The sequence below is a fragment of the Ochotona princeps genome, chromosome 15 (genome assembly GCF_030435755.1).
Source record: "Ochotona princeps isolate mOchPri1 chromosome 15, mOchPri1.hap1, whole genome shotgun sequence".
NCBI classification, from domain to species: Eukaryota; Metazoa; Chordata; class Mammalia; order Lagomorpha; family Ochotonidae; genus Ochotona; species Ochotona princeps.
In genome coordinates this window covers 19,945,925-19,960,526 of record NC_080846.1, presented here as the reverse complement: position 1 = coordinate 19,960,526, position 14,602 = coordinate 19,945,925, and the positions used below count along the sequence as shown (strand labels likewise).

General features: G+C 35.9%; 1 protein-coding gene across 7 annotated transcripts in view; it reads left to right on the top strand.

Moving 5' to 3' along the window:
* TAFA2 (TAFA chemokine like family member 2) overlaps nucleotides 1–14,602 on the top strand; it is a 395,137-nt gene that overhangs the window by 219,042 nt on the left and 161,493 nt on the right. For 2 of the 7 annotated variants that reach the window (XM_058673114.1, XM_058673113.1), the window contains exon 2: nucleotides 8,272–8,344. The exons of the other annotated variants lie outside the window; for them this stretch is intronic. In XM_058673114.1, coding sequence (XP_058529097.1) covers nucleotides 8,328–8,344 — 17 coding nt within the window. In that variant the 5' untranslated portion in view covers nucleotides 8,272–8,327. The remainder of the gene's footprint in view (nucleotides 1–8,271; nucleotides 8,345–14,602) is intronic. 7 annotated transcript variants of the gene reach the window in all.

Genomic DNA, 14,602 nt, shown 5'->3' with positions numbered 1-14,602 from the left:
ATCCGGAACTAGACAAGGATTTCCACTTTTGCCACTGCTATTCAACATGGTATTGGAAGTCCTTGCTAGAGCCATTAGGCAATAAGAATAAATAAGAGGAATTTGAATTGGAAAAGAGGAATTAAAATCATCTCTGTATGCAGATGATATGATTCTCTACATAGGGAAACCAAAAGACTCAATAAAGAGTCTGTTAGTACTCATCAGATAGTTTGGCAGGGTAGCAGAATACAAAATTAGTGAACATAAATCACTTAATACACAGACAACTCAATGGCTGAGAGAGAACTTGTGTATACAGTCCTTTTTAAAATAGTGCAAAAGAATCCATATACCTTGGATCTAACCTAACTAAAGATATGGAAGACCACTATGATGAAAATTATATACATTTAAAAAAGAAATAGAAGACATTAAATATGGAGAAATTTACCACGGCCTTGGATTGGCAGGATCAACATCATGAAAATGTCTGTATCACCAAAAGATTCAATGTGATCTCAATCAAAATCCCAGCAACATTCTTCTCAGAAGTAGAATATGTGATACAAAAGTTCCTCTCATGAAGAGCCAAAGATATCCTAAAGAATAAAAGTGAAGCTGGAGGAAGCACAATTCCAGACTTCAAGGAATACTAGAGGGCAATGGTAATAAAAAAAGTCTGGTACTGGTACAGAAACAGAGCTAAGTGAACAGAATAGAAACTCCAGAAGTGAGCCCACATAGGTACAGTCAATTAATCTCTGTAAAGAAACTTGAAAATAAAGAATAAAGAAACAGGGAAAAATGGTAGTATTTTTTAACAAATGCTGTTGGGACAATTAGATAGCAGCCAATCATTAAGAATCAAGAATCAATAGAAGAATCAATACCCCCACCTTTAACCTTATCTAAAAAAAAATCTCTAAAGAGATCATGGCCCTAAACATGCATCCAGAAACCATCAAAGTATTGGAGGAAAACATAGGGAATCCTCTATAAGATATTGGCATTGGCAAAGTCTTCCTAGAAAAGTTATTAAAAGCACAGGCAGTCAAAGCCAAAATATCAAATGGGTCTACGTAAAACTAAGATGCTTCTGTACAGCAAAGAAAATGATCAACAAACTGAAGAAACAACCAACAGAATGGGTTAAAATCTTTGCACATACACAACAAACAACTGTGTGAAGAAATGGATGAAGGAAATGAATATTTTTCAAAAGAAGGACCTCGAATGACTAATAGAATATGATAAGTCTACTATGACAAAATCCTCAGGCTGTCTAGCTATCAGGGATATAGAAATAAAAGTCACACTGAGATTGCACCTAACTCCTTTGAGGCTGGCCTACTCAGAACTCTACCTGCCGGAGTTGATGTGGGAAGGAAGGTACCCTACTTTACTGTTGTTGAGAGTGTAGTCTAGTACAGCCACTATTGGAGGTCAGTATGGAAAATACTAAGACAACTAGACAACTGAAAATGCATATACCATATGACCGAGTTGTGCCACTTCATATCCAAATGAAATGAAATCTACATATGAGAAAGTTACCTGTAATCCTAAAATTACAGCTGCACAATCTACAATAGCAAAGACATGGAAACAGCCCAGATGCTTATCGAAGGAGGAATGGATCAAGAAACCATGGTATATGTACTCTATGGAATGCTACTCTGTCATTAAAAAGAAAGAAAGCCTATGATTTGCAATAAAATGATCCCAATTGGAGACCATTATACTCAGTGAAATATATCCCAAGAGGAGAAATATCATCTGTTCTCTGTGATGCAAGCAACATTGATGCAAACTACAAGATCATATATAGGCAAACATGTATGCTTATATATTCATCTAGAGGAGCTGTATAATGGTTACTAATACCAAGACATGAAGATACATTGCAGTAAACAACTCTACACCCCCCCAAAAAAGGTGGGCTGTCAATCAAACTGTTAAAAATATATTGACAATAGGATGCTGGACTTTCTTCCACTATCTATACCTATAATGTCAGGATATACTTTAATCACAGAATGATGGACTTGTGACTGGTGGTGGAGGAGTATATTATTGTAATAATATAGGGGATCAGCATTGGGGGGAAGACAGTATGACGAGGATGGAAAGGGGAAATCTCTGAGCCTATGGGGAAGAAAAAGAAAGTAAATGTTAAAAGGTTTAAAAAAGCATCAAAGAATTCAGTGAAACAGAACGAAATACAACATACTTTTGTAGACCTTGGGATAGTTAAATTATGGGAAAAAACTATCACATATAAGTCATCAGTATTTAACATATATATATAAAAATGTAAATTTGTAGGCAGCTAGAAACTAGATTTCTGATCACTGCTCACACATTATTTTTAGCCTCTTAAAACTCATGATCTTGTCTTACAGAGCAATTATAATTGGGAAAATGCTAAATTTTGCTTATGTTATCAAAGTTTGTTTTAGTGTTAGTCATTTTAAACTATATCGTGACATTTGAGTATTATGAGCGCTTCCAAATATCTTGAAAATTCCTATAAATAAAGTTACCATGTGTACTTAAGTCGTGGTTGAACTGAGTATAACCACTCTGCTATCCAGAGAACCACATACCCTTGTAAATTAAATATGTGATGTAGTGAGTGTTTGACACAGTAGCTAAACTGCTGTGTAGGACATTTATATTTTATAGAGGGGTACCCAAATTTGAGTCCTGGCTGTGCTAATGCACATCTTAGGAAACAGCAGATGATGACTCAAATACTTGGTTCATGTAACTAATCCCTTTGGGAGACTTAGACTGAGTTCCTGGCTCCTGTCTTCGTTGTGGACCAAACCCACTTGTTTCAGGGATTTAGACAGTGAACTTTGTAGATGACTTGTTATCTTTCTCTGTTTCAATGTCTCTTATTCCTCTCCTATCCCTTCTTCTTTCGCCTTCCTTCTCTTTTTCCCTTCTCCTCCCATCTTTCCCTCCCCTCTTCTCTCCTCTCCTCTTCTTTTCACAAATAATTAAGCCTAATAAAAATGTGATATCCATGAAGCTCCAATTTTATACTTAGTTCAGGAAAAGCTTAACTATGGGGTTCTTACCCAGATTTAATACTTAACATCAATTTGATATACCATGTTTTGATTAAACTTAATTTTTCCAAGAGCTTCTTATTTTATAAGGGTAATGTATTCTAGTTTTTTTTTCTCAAAACTGTAAATTAATATTACATGCCTTAGCCCAACTATGTTAACATTTTCTCTTAAAATTAAGCAGTAAATAACAGTGAGTTTATAATCCAGACACTATTTTATTACTTTAATTATATATGGAACTTAAGGCTCACTGTTTCTTCTAAAACTAATATTATCTCCACATCTGTGTCTGGAAATAATATTATTTCAAAGTCCTCAATATATACTCTCCTGGGTTGATGATATGAAAGTATTTACATCGTTAGTACCAGCTAAGCTTCTAACCATTGTAAGATAAATGAAGACTTTAGGTTAATACATCTTTTCTGTGTTTAATGATTTTGTGTAGGTCAGTGAACTCAGAGCTTTCTATGACAAAAAAGGCCCTGAAGTAGAAATGCCTGTGTTACCAATATTAACAGAGATCTTTTTGTCTGAGTTTCAAATACTGAAGTTGCTTGTTTCATTCATACGTATGAGTTATTAATTTTGTATCAAATTGAGATTGCACATAATGCTGTAAATAAATAGTTCACACAAACTGGATTAATTAGCATATGGACAAAGTTCTGTCAAGGGTACTGACTATTGGCTTTGTGCATTTTGTGGATCAAACTCATATTATCTTCTCAGCTCAAGTGCACCCCACGAATATACTCTAATAGTGCCAAATGTTATCTGTTTTTATTTGTTTTAAAGTAGGAGCCTTTTCATACATACATGGACAAGATTGAGAATGACTGAATCTGTGCTATGAATAAGTTCTGTTTCCTCAGCAATTGTCTTAAACTTGTGTATTATAAACTCCAAACTGCTACACAGTAGTGTCCCATATCCCCTGCCACCCCTAGAGAAAAATTACTTTTTTCTTAAATTCTGTGTGGACTTTAAGGAAACCACTATAATTTTCTTATAGCCTATTCATAACTCATCCATGGCTTAAAGTCCCTACTTTAATATAAGCATCTCCCTTAAGTCATTTCTAAACCCTTATTTTTGTGTGAGTACAAGTAATGGAAAGTTTATAAAAAAGTATTCCCACTCTTAATAGGCTTTCCAAAAAAAGTGTTATGTAGCATAACAAGTTGTTTTCAGTGCAGTCTTGTGTTTCTGCTTTGTTTTGTCATTGACAGCTGTCTTCTGCCCACTGTGTAATGCCAATTTTGAGGGAGCAAATTTTTCTGTGGTCTTGTCCTGGTGGTGTAGGGAAAGACCTATCTCCAGGTAGGGGAAAATGATAAAACAGTTTCCCCCAATCTTACAGAAATGAAGGAACTCTTGGATATGTAAGGTGTATTAATAGCAGATATTGTATGTAAGGTGTATTAATAGCAGGTATTGTCCTTGCAGAAGACATAGAATAATCATATTATGCATTTATTTGGATAGGCTAAAGGCTCATGAAAACATAGTGACTAAGTTATAATGCATGCTGTAAGAAATGTGAATGCCTTAGTAAGGGATGACAATAGTTATTAGTTTCAAAGAAAACTTGAATCAAATCCACATTTCATTTATTTTTCATTTATTATATGTTTAGTATAATATATACTTTTTGAGTTATGTTTACTCAGTTAGTTTCTTGGCTTGAAAGTTGATGCTGACTTATACCTATTTTGCTTTGGATTAGTTCCTTCTATAGTTAAGGCCTTGTTACAGAGACTAGTAATTGAAGTAAAAAAAATCTTTACCATAGAGGCAAGGTGAATGGTGGCGATACAAAATTGACATGTGTGGGAAGTATGCTGAGGGGAACATTTTATTTTTCTTTGTAAAGTGAAAACGGTCTTTGCATAGTGTTCTCAGGAGGAGGCAAAATGTTTTCAGGACACCATACTGGTGCAAACTGCATTGTTTATGTCTTCTCAGGAAAAGTTAGAGCTTCATCAAGGAGATGTTAAACACTAAGAGAAAATGGAATGGAGACTTTGAGGTCTTGTTTTGGATACATTTTTATGGTTACTTACTACTAAATCAGAGCAAGACTGAGCTCTATGCTAGTTGCATCTTACCCAGTCTGTCAATACTGAGCATGCCAGAAAATCTACTCCCCTCCAGGCCCTGCTCTGCTGAGTTCTTCTAACTCAGTTTTTTTTTTTAAATACATGGAGCTCTGCTTTGCTTTTGTTAATATGATGCCTTTACTGCAAGTCTCCTTTCTTGCATACTTTTCTTACCTCCTGCATCCTTCTCATTTAAACTCCTCCTAAAATAATTTGTACATGTATTCTTCCTTATTGACTGCTTGTGTGTCCATCTTATTGCTTCTTATGAACTACTGTAGAGTTCCTGAAATCAGAGCCTATAAAAATTTATTTAAAGCAAGATTATCTTTGGCAAAGAGAAGATTGTATTCTACTATAATCCATAAAAACTCCGACAGGAAAATACTACAAGTGAAGTGGTCATTGTATGTGGCTGATCATTTTCAGCTATATTTTTAAAAATAATATAGTATCCTAAATACTAAATACAGTACTAACATTCAGTCACATTAAATAATTTTGTGGCCTTATTTTTATTTACACAAAAGGACACAATTTCATGTATCATATATGTACAGTTTTAAGAACAGATTGATACTCCCATTCTATCCTCCATTCTCCCTTCATTCCCACCCACCTTCCTTTTTCCTTTCTTACTTTTAACACTGTGTAAACACCTTATAGGTGTTAACATATTTTGTATTTATTTCACAAGTAGATAAAACTTTGTGCTCAGGATTTTTCAAGGATTTATTTATTTATTTGAAAGTAAGGGTTATACAGAAAGATGGACATAGAGATGGAGAATGAGAGAGAAAGGAGAGAGAGAGAGAGAGAGAGCGCGAGCAAGAGCTCTTCTACTCACTGGTTCCCTCTGCAGAGGGCCACAATGACGGGCACTGGGCCAGGTCAAAGGCAGAAGTTAGCAGTTTCCTCTGAGACTTTAAGTACTTGGGCCATCTTCTGTTGCTTTTCCTGGCCATAATCAAGGAGCTGAATCGGAAGCAGTGCAGCAGGGACAGGAACTGCTGCTCAAATGGGATGTGAATGTCTCAGGTACAGGTGGCAGCTTTATCCACTGTTCCACAAAGCTGGCCTCAGTCAATGCATTTTATACATGACATATTCACCAGTGTTCCTGATATACCATATATATATAGATACATCTAATATAAATATAAATTATATGGAGGATTATATATATAATTGTGACTTACATGTATAATGTAATTTTATGGAAAGCTATTTGGTTTAAGAAAAATTTTAATATAATATGCATTGACACAGCTACATGCCTGTGCCAAGTTTCAGCAACTCCTTTCAGCGGGCATCTGCGTTTCATGAGCCTGAAGAGGTAAATTTTTGTGGATCATTTTCAGAGAAGGCCAAAGCTGTCACGATTGACAGTCCTTCCATAACTTATGTATGAAATTATAGCTTATTAGCTCCATGTTCTTCATTTGTTATTTTAAGTATATGAGTGTTTTCGGGTTATATGTGATGCTGACATTTCTTCCTTTTTTAAAGATTTTTATTTATTTAATGGCATAGAGACAACCCCCCCACACACATTCACAAGACATACACTGAAAGAAAGAAAAAGAGAAGGAGGGAAATGAGTGTGAATACTCCTATCTGCTGCTTCATTCCCTGAATGCCTTCAGGGGCTGGAGTGAGGCCAGGCTAAAGCTGGGAGCTGTGAACTCAATCCAGATACCTCACATGGATGGTCAGGGAACAGTTACTTTAGTCATCACTGTTGCACCCCAGGGTCTGCATTATCAGAAAGCTGTAATAAGGAACCAGAACTGAGTATCCAACTCAGAGAGCAGGCTTCCCACAGGTAGTTTCTTGTTGTTTGAGGGAAAGTTGGCATTTTTGTTTGGTTGATTTCTTCAAAGTATTGGTTGAGTCCTGCTCACATTAGAAATGACCATCTGTTTTACTTGTCAACTTATTAAAATATGAATCATGTCTAAAGACACACCCAGAATCATATTTGACCAAATAGCTGAAGAACTCCATGGGGTTTTGACATGTAAAATCAATTCTCACATGGAGTAAGCACAGATGAATGTTTTCAAAGATGGGAAGTATGCACATATGTACAAAAGTTAGGAGATTTAAATGTGGAGATGATGCTGAAGGAGAGTTAGAATTGAATGCAGGAACTGGTGATTTGGAGTACTGACTCAACATCTACTCTGCTCAGTCGTTGAGGGCAGTGTTGTCACCACAGCTCAGATTGCTGAGCTGTCACCATTGTTGCTGCATGGTTCAAATACAAAGCAGTTTAAAAAGTTCGTGGAACATGGAATTAAAAGGCATTTTTAAATTTTTATACCCAAATCCCTGAAATTTATACATCTAAGGACTTTTCAAAAAGTTCATGAAAAATGCATGATATGAAAAAATCATGAATTTCAAAATTATTTTGCACATAATAGACTTAACTTTTAGTTTCATTTTCACATAAATGTTTGAAATACCATCTTTTATAGTTTAAGAATTACAATATAAACGCACATAAATCTACCACTTAGGCCCATGAATAATTTATAACAACCACCAAACTCACATGATTGCAGTTCTTTCTTCCCAATGGGAAATGACTGTTCTATCATTTGTGACAATTGTTTTCTTACTTTTTATATTTTTACAACTTGCACATTGACAGTTAAACAGTTCAATTTTTTCTTCCAGATTTTGTACTTCATGCAGATGAAACCAACATGAATATATTAGTCAATTGTCAATAAATTTGGGTGCTTCTGATAACCTTATTTTCTATATCTTTAGGGCACCTTAGAATGTTTTGATAGTACCTCCTTATGAGTTGCAGTTACCTTAAGTTGATTTCTCTTGGTTTCTATATGTGTAAATGTTTATGCTAGAAGTACTTTGCTTTGAAGTCAATTATTTCATATATTAGGGATCTTTGTGTTTTTATCTTGGTTTTTGACATATATTTGATGTATGATCTTATACAAAGCACTTAACCCGTTTGCTCCACGCAATGAGAATAATAATAGATTAATGAAGGAAGTTTGTGAAAGTGCCTACTGGCACCCAGTGAGTACTCCATCATTCTTAGTGTAATTTCTCTGTCTCCTTTTGACTTTCAGATTATGGGGCTGCTTTCCAGATGTTTGAGGTCTCTATGAGTCTGACAGCTGCATAAATGAAGATTTCCTTAAAGTATGCCTACCTATATTTTCCTGTATCTGTACTCCCATTGTACCAATGCATAGCTCTTTATTCGACAAGTGTTAAATATTATCATGTGTGGCACATTATTGTTTCAAAGTGGGGAAGACTTACAGGGCGTACCCGTATGTTAAGCATAATGCACTGATAGAGTGTCATTTATATACCAAGAAATTGAGAGTACCCTGACTCTAAGGGGCCAGAGAATTCACTTCTTACATAAAAATAACATTGTAGCAGAACCTTCAAAGTGTGGGTAGGAACTGGCTTAATGTGTGGCTTTCCAACAAGTGGACAGAAAGACTGTATATAAATTCCTAAGAGGAAACATTGTATAGTCTCAGCACATAATTGTTTTTCAGTTGTTTTATAGAAGCTTGTGATGAAATGCAAGATAAAGTTCTTAATTTCCACAACACCTGATTTTGCCTGCTGTATATTAATCCATTAGACTTGTATAAAATACTATTTGTAGGGGTCTGGTGTGGTATCCTAGTGCCTAAGTTCTTTTCTTGCATGCTCTGGGATCCCATATGGGTGCCAGTTCATTTCCCAGCTGTTCTACTTGCTTTCCAGCTTCCTGCTTATGACCTGGGAAAGCAGTAGAGGACAGCCCAAGGCCTTGGGATCCTGCACCCATGTGTCCTGGTTTCAGATTGAGTCAGCTCTGGCCACTGAGGCCACTTGAGGAGTGAATGATTGGGTGGAAGATCTTTCTGTCTCTCCTTTTCTCTGTAAATCTTTCCAATAAAAAATGAATAAATCTTAAAAATTTCTAATAGCTACATGAAAAAGTAAAAATCAGAGGCTAGTATGGTGAAATAGCAGGCTAATTCTTTTCCTGTGACTCTGGCATCCCATATGGGAACCAGTTTTAGTACTGCTTGCTCCACTTTAGATCAGCTCCATGCTAATGGCCTGGGAAAGCAGTGGAAGATTGCCCAATGCCATGGGCCTCTGCATCCATGAAAAAATTGATTTTGTTTTTCAACGTGATAATTCTTATTGAATTTGTATAAATCCTATAATGAAGTAAGTATATATGAAGAGTTAGTGTCGCTTTTACTGGATTGACTTTGAAATCGGTGTGACATAGCACATCAAGCATTTTGTAAGGTGATTATAAATAGGTAGATAAATTATTTTCTTGATTGAAGGATTAAGTGGTAATTTGGTCTGGTGGTTCTTGATGAATTAGAGACATGGTAGAATTATCTGAAACTGTGGTAGAGGCAGTTGTTTCTGATGAATTTCTATCAATTGAGAAATAGATTGTATTTCTGAGAAAGGTAGCTTAAACATTGCTTATTTTGGTACTTGGGTTCTTGACATTTGCTATTGAAAAATTATTTCTGGATAGTATTTTCAGAAGCAGACACGTTAAAAATAAAGTGTACTGTCATAGAATTAGCATTTCTCAGGGTAAAGATGTATTAGTAGAACCTAGCATTTTGCATATAGCACTTTGCAGTTCTGCTTCTCATCCAGCTTCAGTTGACGGTGCTGTAGAATCAATCAAGTTAGTTATATCACATACTCATGCATGGGTTAGTTTAATGCTTATAAATTCATCCAAGATTACCTTTTTTTTGTAAATCATTTTTTAAGGATTTATTTATTTTTATTGCGAAGTCAGATATACAGAGAGGAGGAGAGACAGGAAGATCCTGCATCCAATGATTTACTCCCCAAACAGCCGCCAAGGGCTGGTGCTGCACTGATCTGAATCCAGGAGCCAGGAGCCTCTTTCAGTCTCTCACACATGTACAGGGTCCCAAGGCTTTGGGCCATCCTCGACTGCTTTCCCAGGCCACAAGCAGGGAGCTGGAAGAGAAGTGGGTCCTCCGGGATTAGAACGGGTGCCCGTAAGAGATCCTGGTGTGTTCAAGGTGAGGACTTAAGCTGCTAGGCTACTGTGCCAGGTCCTTTTTTGTGTGTGTGTATGTTTAAATATGATTTGATCTGAGACATGTAAGTGTTCTTCATGTCATACTTTAAATATATTTCCTTAAAAGCACTAACTTGGTAAATAGAACTCTGTATTAAGTGTGGTAAGGAGGCGGTTGTTTGAATACATCCTTTCAACAAATGGAAACTCTTATGAAATCAATCTGTACTTATATTTTGGTCCAGGTATTTTTCTTTATTTCTCCCTAGAGTTAGCCATGGAATCTACTCTCTGAGAAATGCAGTAACAGAATGGAAGATTGTGGAGAGCCTCTTTGCTCCAATTTGGAATAAACACAGCTTTGGAACTCTAGGAATTATGTCTGCCAAGTCACAAAGGGCATGGAGAAACATTTGCAGAAGCTGAAGTCAGATTATTCTTCAACTTTAAGGCAGAGTTTTCCTAGGCATTTGATCACCTGGTTAGCAAATGGGAGTACATAAACATATTCATGAAATTAAAGTATAACATGATTCTGGATCATCAGAAAGATTTTGAATAATGCTTATTGTGGAAAATCTGCTTGGTTTCTTCCTTCTTTCCTTCCTTCCTCCCTCCCTCTTTCTTTTCTTTTTTTCCTTTCCTTTCTTTCTTTCTTTTTTTCTTTCATACCAACATACACTTATCTTCTTTCATTTCTCACTAACCTTTTCAGGTATCCATTTGTGTTTGATTGCCATGTCATGTCTCATGTTTCACTTTAGCATGCTAAACACATAGAAGAGGGCAGGCATTTCATGCATTGTTTAAGACACCTCTTGGATTGCCTGCTTCCCATGTTGAAGCATCTATGTTCCTGCTGTGCTTCTGATTGCAGCTTCCTGCTAAGCACACTCTCAGAAGCAGCAGGTGCTGGTTCAAGCAATGGAGTCCTTGCCATGCATATGAGAGACTTTAGAGGAGATTCCTGGCATTAACTCTTCCCAGCCCAGACATTGACTCAACCAGCTGTGGCACTATGCTTCCCTTTCTTCTCCAAAAATCGCCTTTACTTTGGTCATTATAAATATTTCTCACTGTGTAGAAGCAGTTCTGAGAACTTGTTAAAATCTTCATCTAGGTAAATTTGATCCTTTACTAATGTGCATGGTTGCCTTAAATCCAACTTGACTCTCATAGCTCCTCAGTGTCAGGAGACAACAGTCTATGACCCAGGTAAGCAAGCCAATCTCTTACTTGGTACTGTATAATTTATCAAAGACACTTCCAATGAAGCTTTTTTTTAAGGTATTAAGAAACTGGTTCTTTAACGGGAAGAAGGCAATTCTGGAAGGTGTTATTTGGGTGTGGGAAGTGGGACACATTGAATAGAAGTGCTTTGGGGGTCTGTTCTGAGGCATTGTATCATTTCTTTCCTTGTTACAGCTGCATCCCTATTTAGCTTTTCATCTCTAATCACTTCTTCCCCAGCCTTGGAAAGCATCTATTATTATCACAGTCACTGAAGGGTGAATACTTTTAATGTTCAGATCTTGAAAAGGATCTTTATAGAAAAGGAGTGTGTTACCACAGCTTGTTATGTTTGTCATAAACAGCACTAACCCATTAGAATCAGTGGACCTTATTTGGCATAGCCCTTTAGAGTCCATTCTCCAATTTGAAAATTTCCAAAATGTTTCTCGTCTTTTAAATTACGATTTCAGTACATTTCATGCATGCATATTAATAACATATGTTGTTATAGTAACTGGGATAAAGAAATTAGTTTTCTGGTACAAAATTTAATTTGAAGAAAGTCAATGATTTATAATGCTGTTTGATGTAACAGCTAAAATGATATGAGGTAAAGTAAGAAAATTAGGCTCAGGCATAAAATATGTAAGGAATGAAAACATGGATGAAGCTGAATAATCTTCAGATGCATTTTCTTTGGTGGGCAGGCGGAGCATTCTACACAGAATTTTGATGATATATAGAAATTTCTTGGCACATACCTTATATAAAATTGTTATGCTAGAAGTTCTAAAGAAAATAATTTATCTGATATATAAGCCCACTGTGCATTTTCAACCAAACCAAAACAAGAAAAAAAAGCCTTTGCAATGTTACCAAATGTCAGTGGCCACCAGGAATACTTGGCGCTCAAATTAAACTTCATCTTCGCAGTGGGAGATTAAAATAAGTTTTCTCTCTTTAGTTTATTAAACTAAGAGCAGATCCAAGGTTTTATATATTGTGCAAGGTTTCACGGAAGACCACATGTAAGCTAGAGTAGCAGCTGCATAGTTGGCGTGTGGCTTGTTCATTCATAAATTTTACACAATGAGTGCTTTACAAAGATATTAAAATTTCACAGCAGCTGGACGGTGCTAAGTACTCATGTAGCATAAGATCAGACACTGTGTCCTAATTATTACATTAATTTCAACTATAGCATTAAACATTTGCGCTTAAAATTATTTACATATACCAAATGAACCAAAGTATTTTAGGTTTTCAATCTAAGGTATGCTTACTACATAAAAATTAATTTTGTTACACTCATAGGAATAGTTAATTATGAGTGCTGAAAGACATCACATGGAACAGAGCAGTTTCTAGTAATCCTAAAATCAAAATGAATTACAATGCACTTTAATAACAGAATACCTTAGGAAAAGCTGTAATTTTATGATTAAATTGATGGTGCTGTGAGGAGCTTGAACATCATTTCTCTTACTATTTTGACATAGAATAAGAGGGAAGAAATCTTAAATCTGTTCACTTAGTCGCATTTTATGAACCAATTGTCTATATGCTTAAGTAAGGACAGTTCCTCAGTGTGTTTTTAAAGCTGTTGGTACCAAATTACTTCTGCTATGGCTTCTTTTAGTGTTTAATGTCAAGGCTATCAAAGGAAGCGCTGCTCCCACATTGACTATTGTGATTCATGGCACCTGACAAATTGGCTTACAGACATGGCTGTCCACAGGAATTAGCTACTCCTTCTGTTGTGCAGAGTGTCACGTAAGGATACCAGAAAGTCAGAAAGTATATTTGAAGGTCTTGAGTAATCTAACTCTGGTGGGAAAGTAAATTTGTTGGGGATGTTGATTGAACCCGGTGTCTGAAAGCACTATCCATGAAGTAATGCCTTAAATACTGAGTGTATAGGAGGTTGCTTTACAAGGTGGAGGCAGTGTAGAGGATGATGTTTAGGGCCAGGCATTTTGTATATGGCTGTTGAAATCTTCATTTTGCCTTTGAGTAGATATGACATTTCACCTTTCTTGTAAAGCAGGGTAAAGAATAATGGCTACGCAGTGTTGCTGTACAGAGGAAAGTGATAATACGTGTAAACTGTTTAAGCTTAGAGCCTACCAGAACAAAGCATAACTAAGTGCTCAGTGTATGTTTTCTGCTATTGTTGAAGTGATTTCTTAACATTGAGGTATGAACATGTAAGATTCTTTATGATTCTTTGTTTGAACTTAGTAATTCTCAAGGCTTCATTTTCATTCCAGGATAGGAGACTTAATCTTACTAATTTAAAGGTTGTAGAATCACTTCTAGGTTTAGTTCTAGTCTAAAACCTAAATGTGTGTCATGTAAATTAAGGTTTCTTTATTGCCTGTTTTCCTCTGTTTGTCACCAAGGCTGATCCTAAGTTCCAGAGGGCTTGTTTGGATTCAAAGGACTGTCAGATGGTTTGTGTTGCTTTCATTTGCCATCTGCCACTATTATATTGATACACTGTCAGTTTCCTCGATGTTGAACTTTCATGGCTTCCTCTGGTTAACCCACTCTGACTTTAACTCTTGATACTGATTATTCATCCAGTTTTGTTATTCTTCTTACCTTGTGGTCCTTACAATCTGTGTTGTGTGACATTGTAGATATCATTATTATTGCCAATGACTCAGACCTTTCACAAGAATGCCAGGGATTAGGCTAACAAACTGAATAGGGCACTGGGCAACAGCTTCATAGCCATACATGTGTTTGGGGCCATGATTGGCAATGGGTAGCTGGTGATGAAGCATGTGAAACCAGCTGATTTGATTACTGATTGTTATAACTGAGACTTCAACTCAAGCTATATACCTGCAAATTCTGTGTTGTCAACACATTGTTTGATTTTCTAAAAAGATAAAATCTTTTTATATTACTTTATTTCAAATTTATTTTTATTTAAAATTTTACATGTATTTAGAGTATAAATGTATTATATATATGCATATATCTAATGTGTGTTAATAATCAAATAAGTATAGTTAACATCCTCACCTCCTCAAATATTACCATACCTAACTTTCAAACTCTTCTAGTTATTTTTAAATGTGTAACACATTATAGCTATTATTGCCTTAACATGCTAGAGA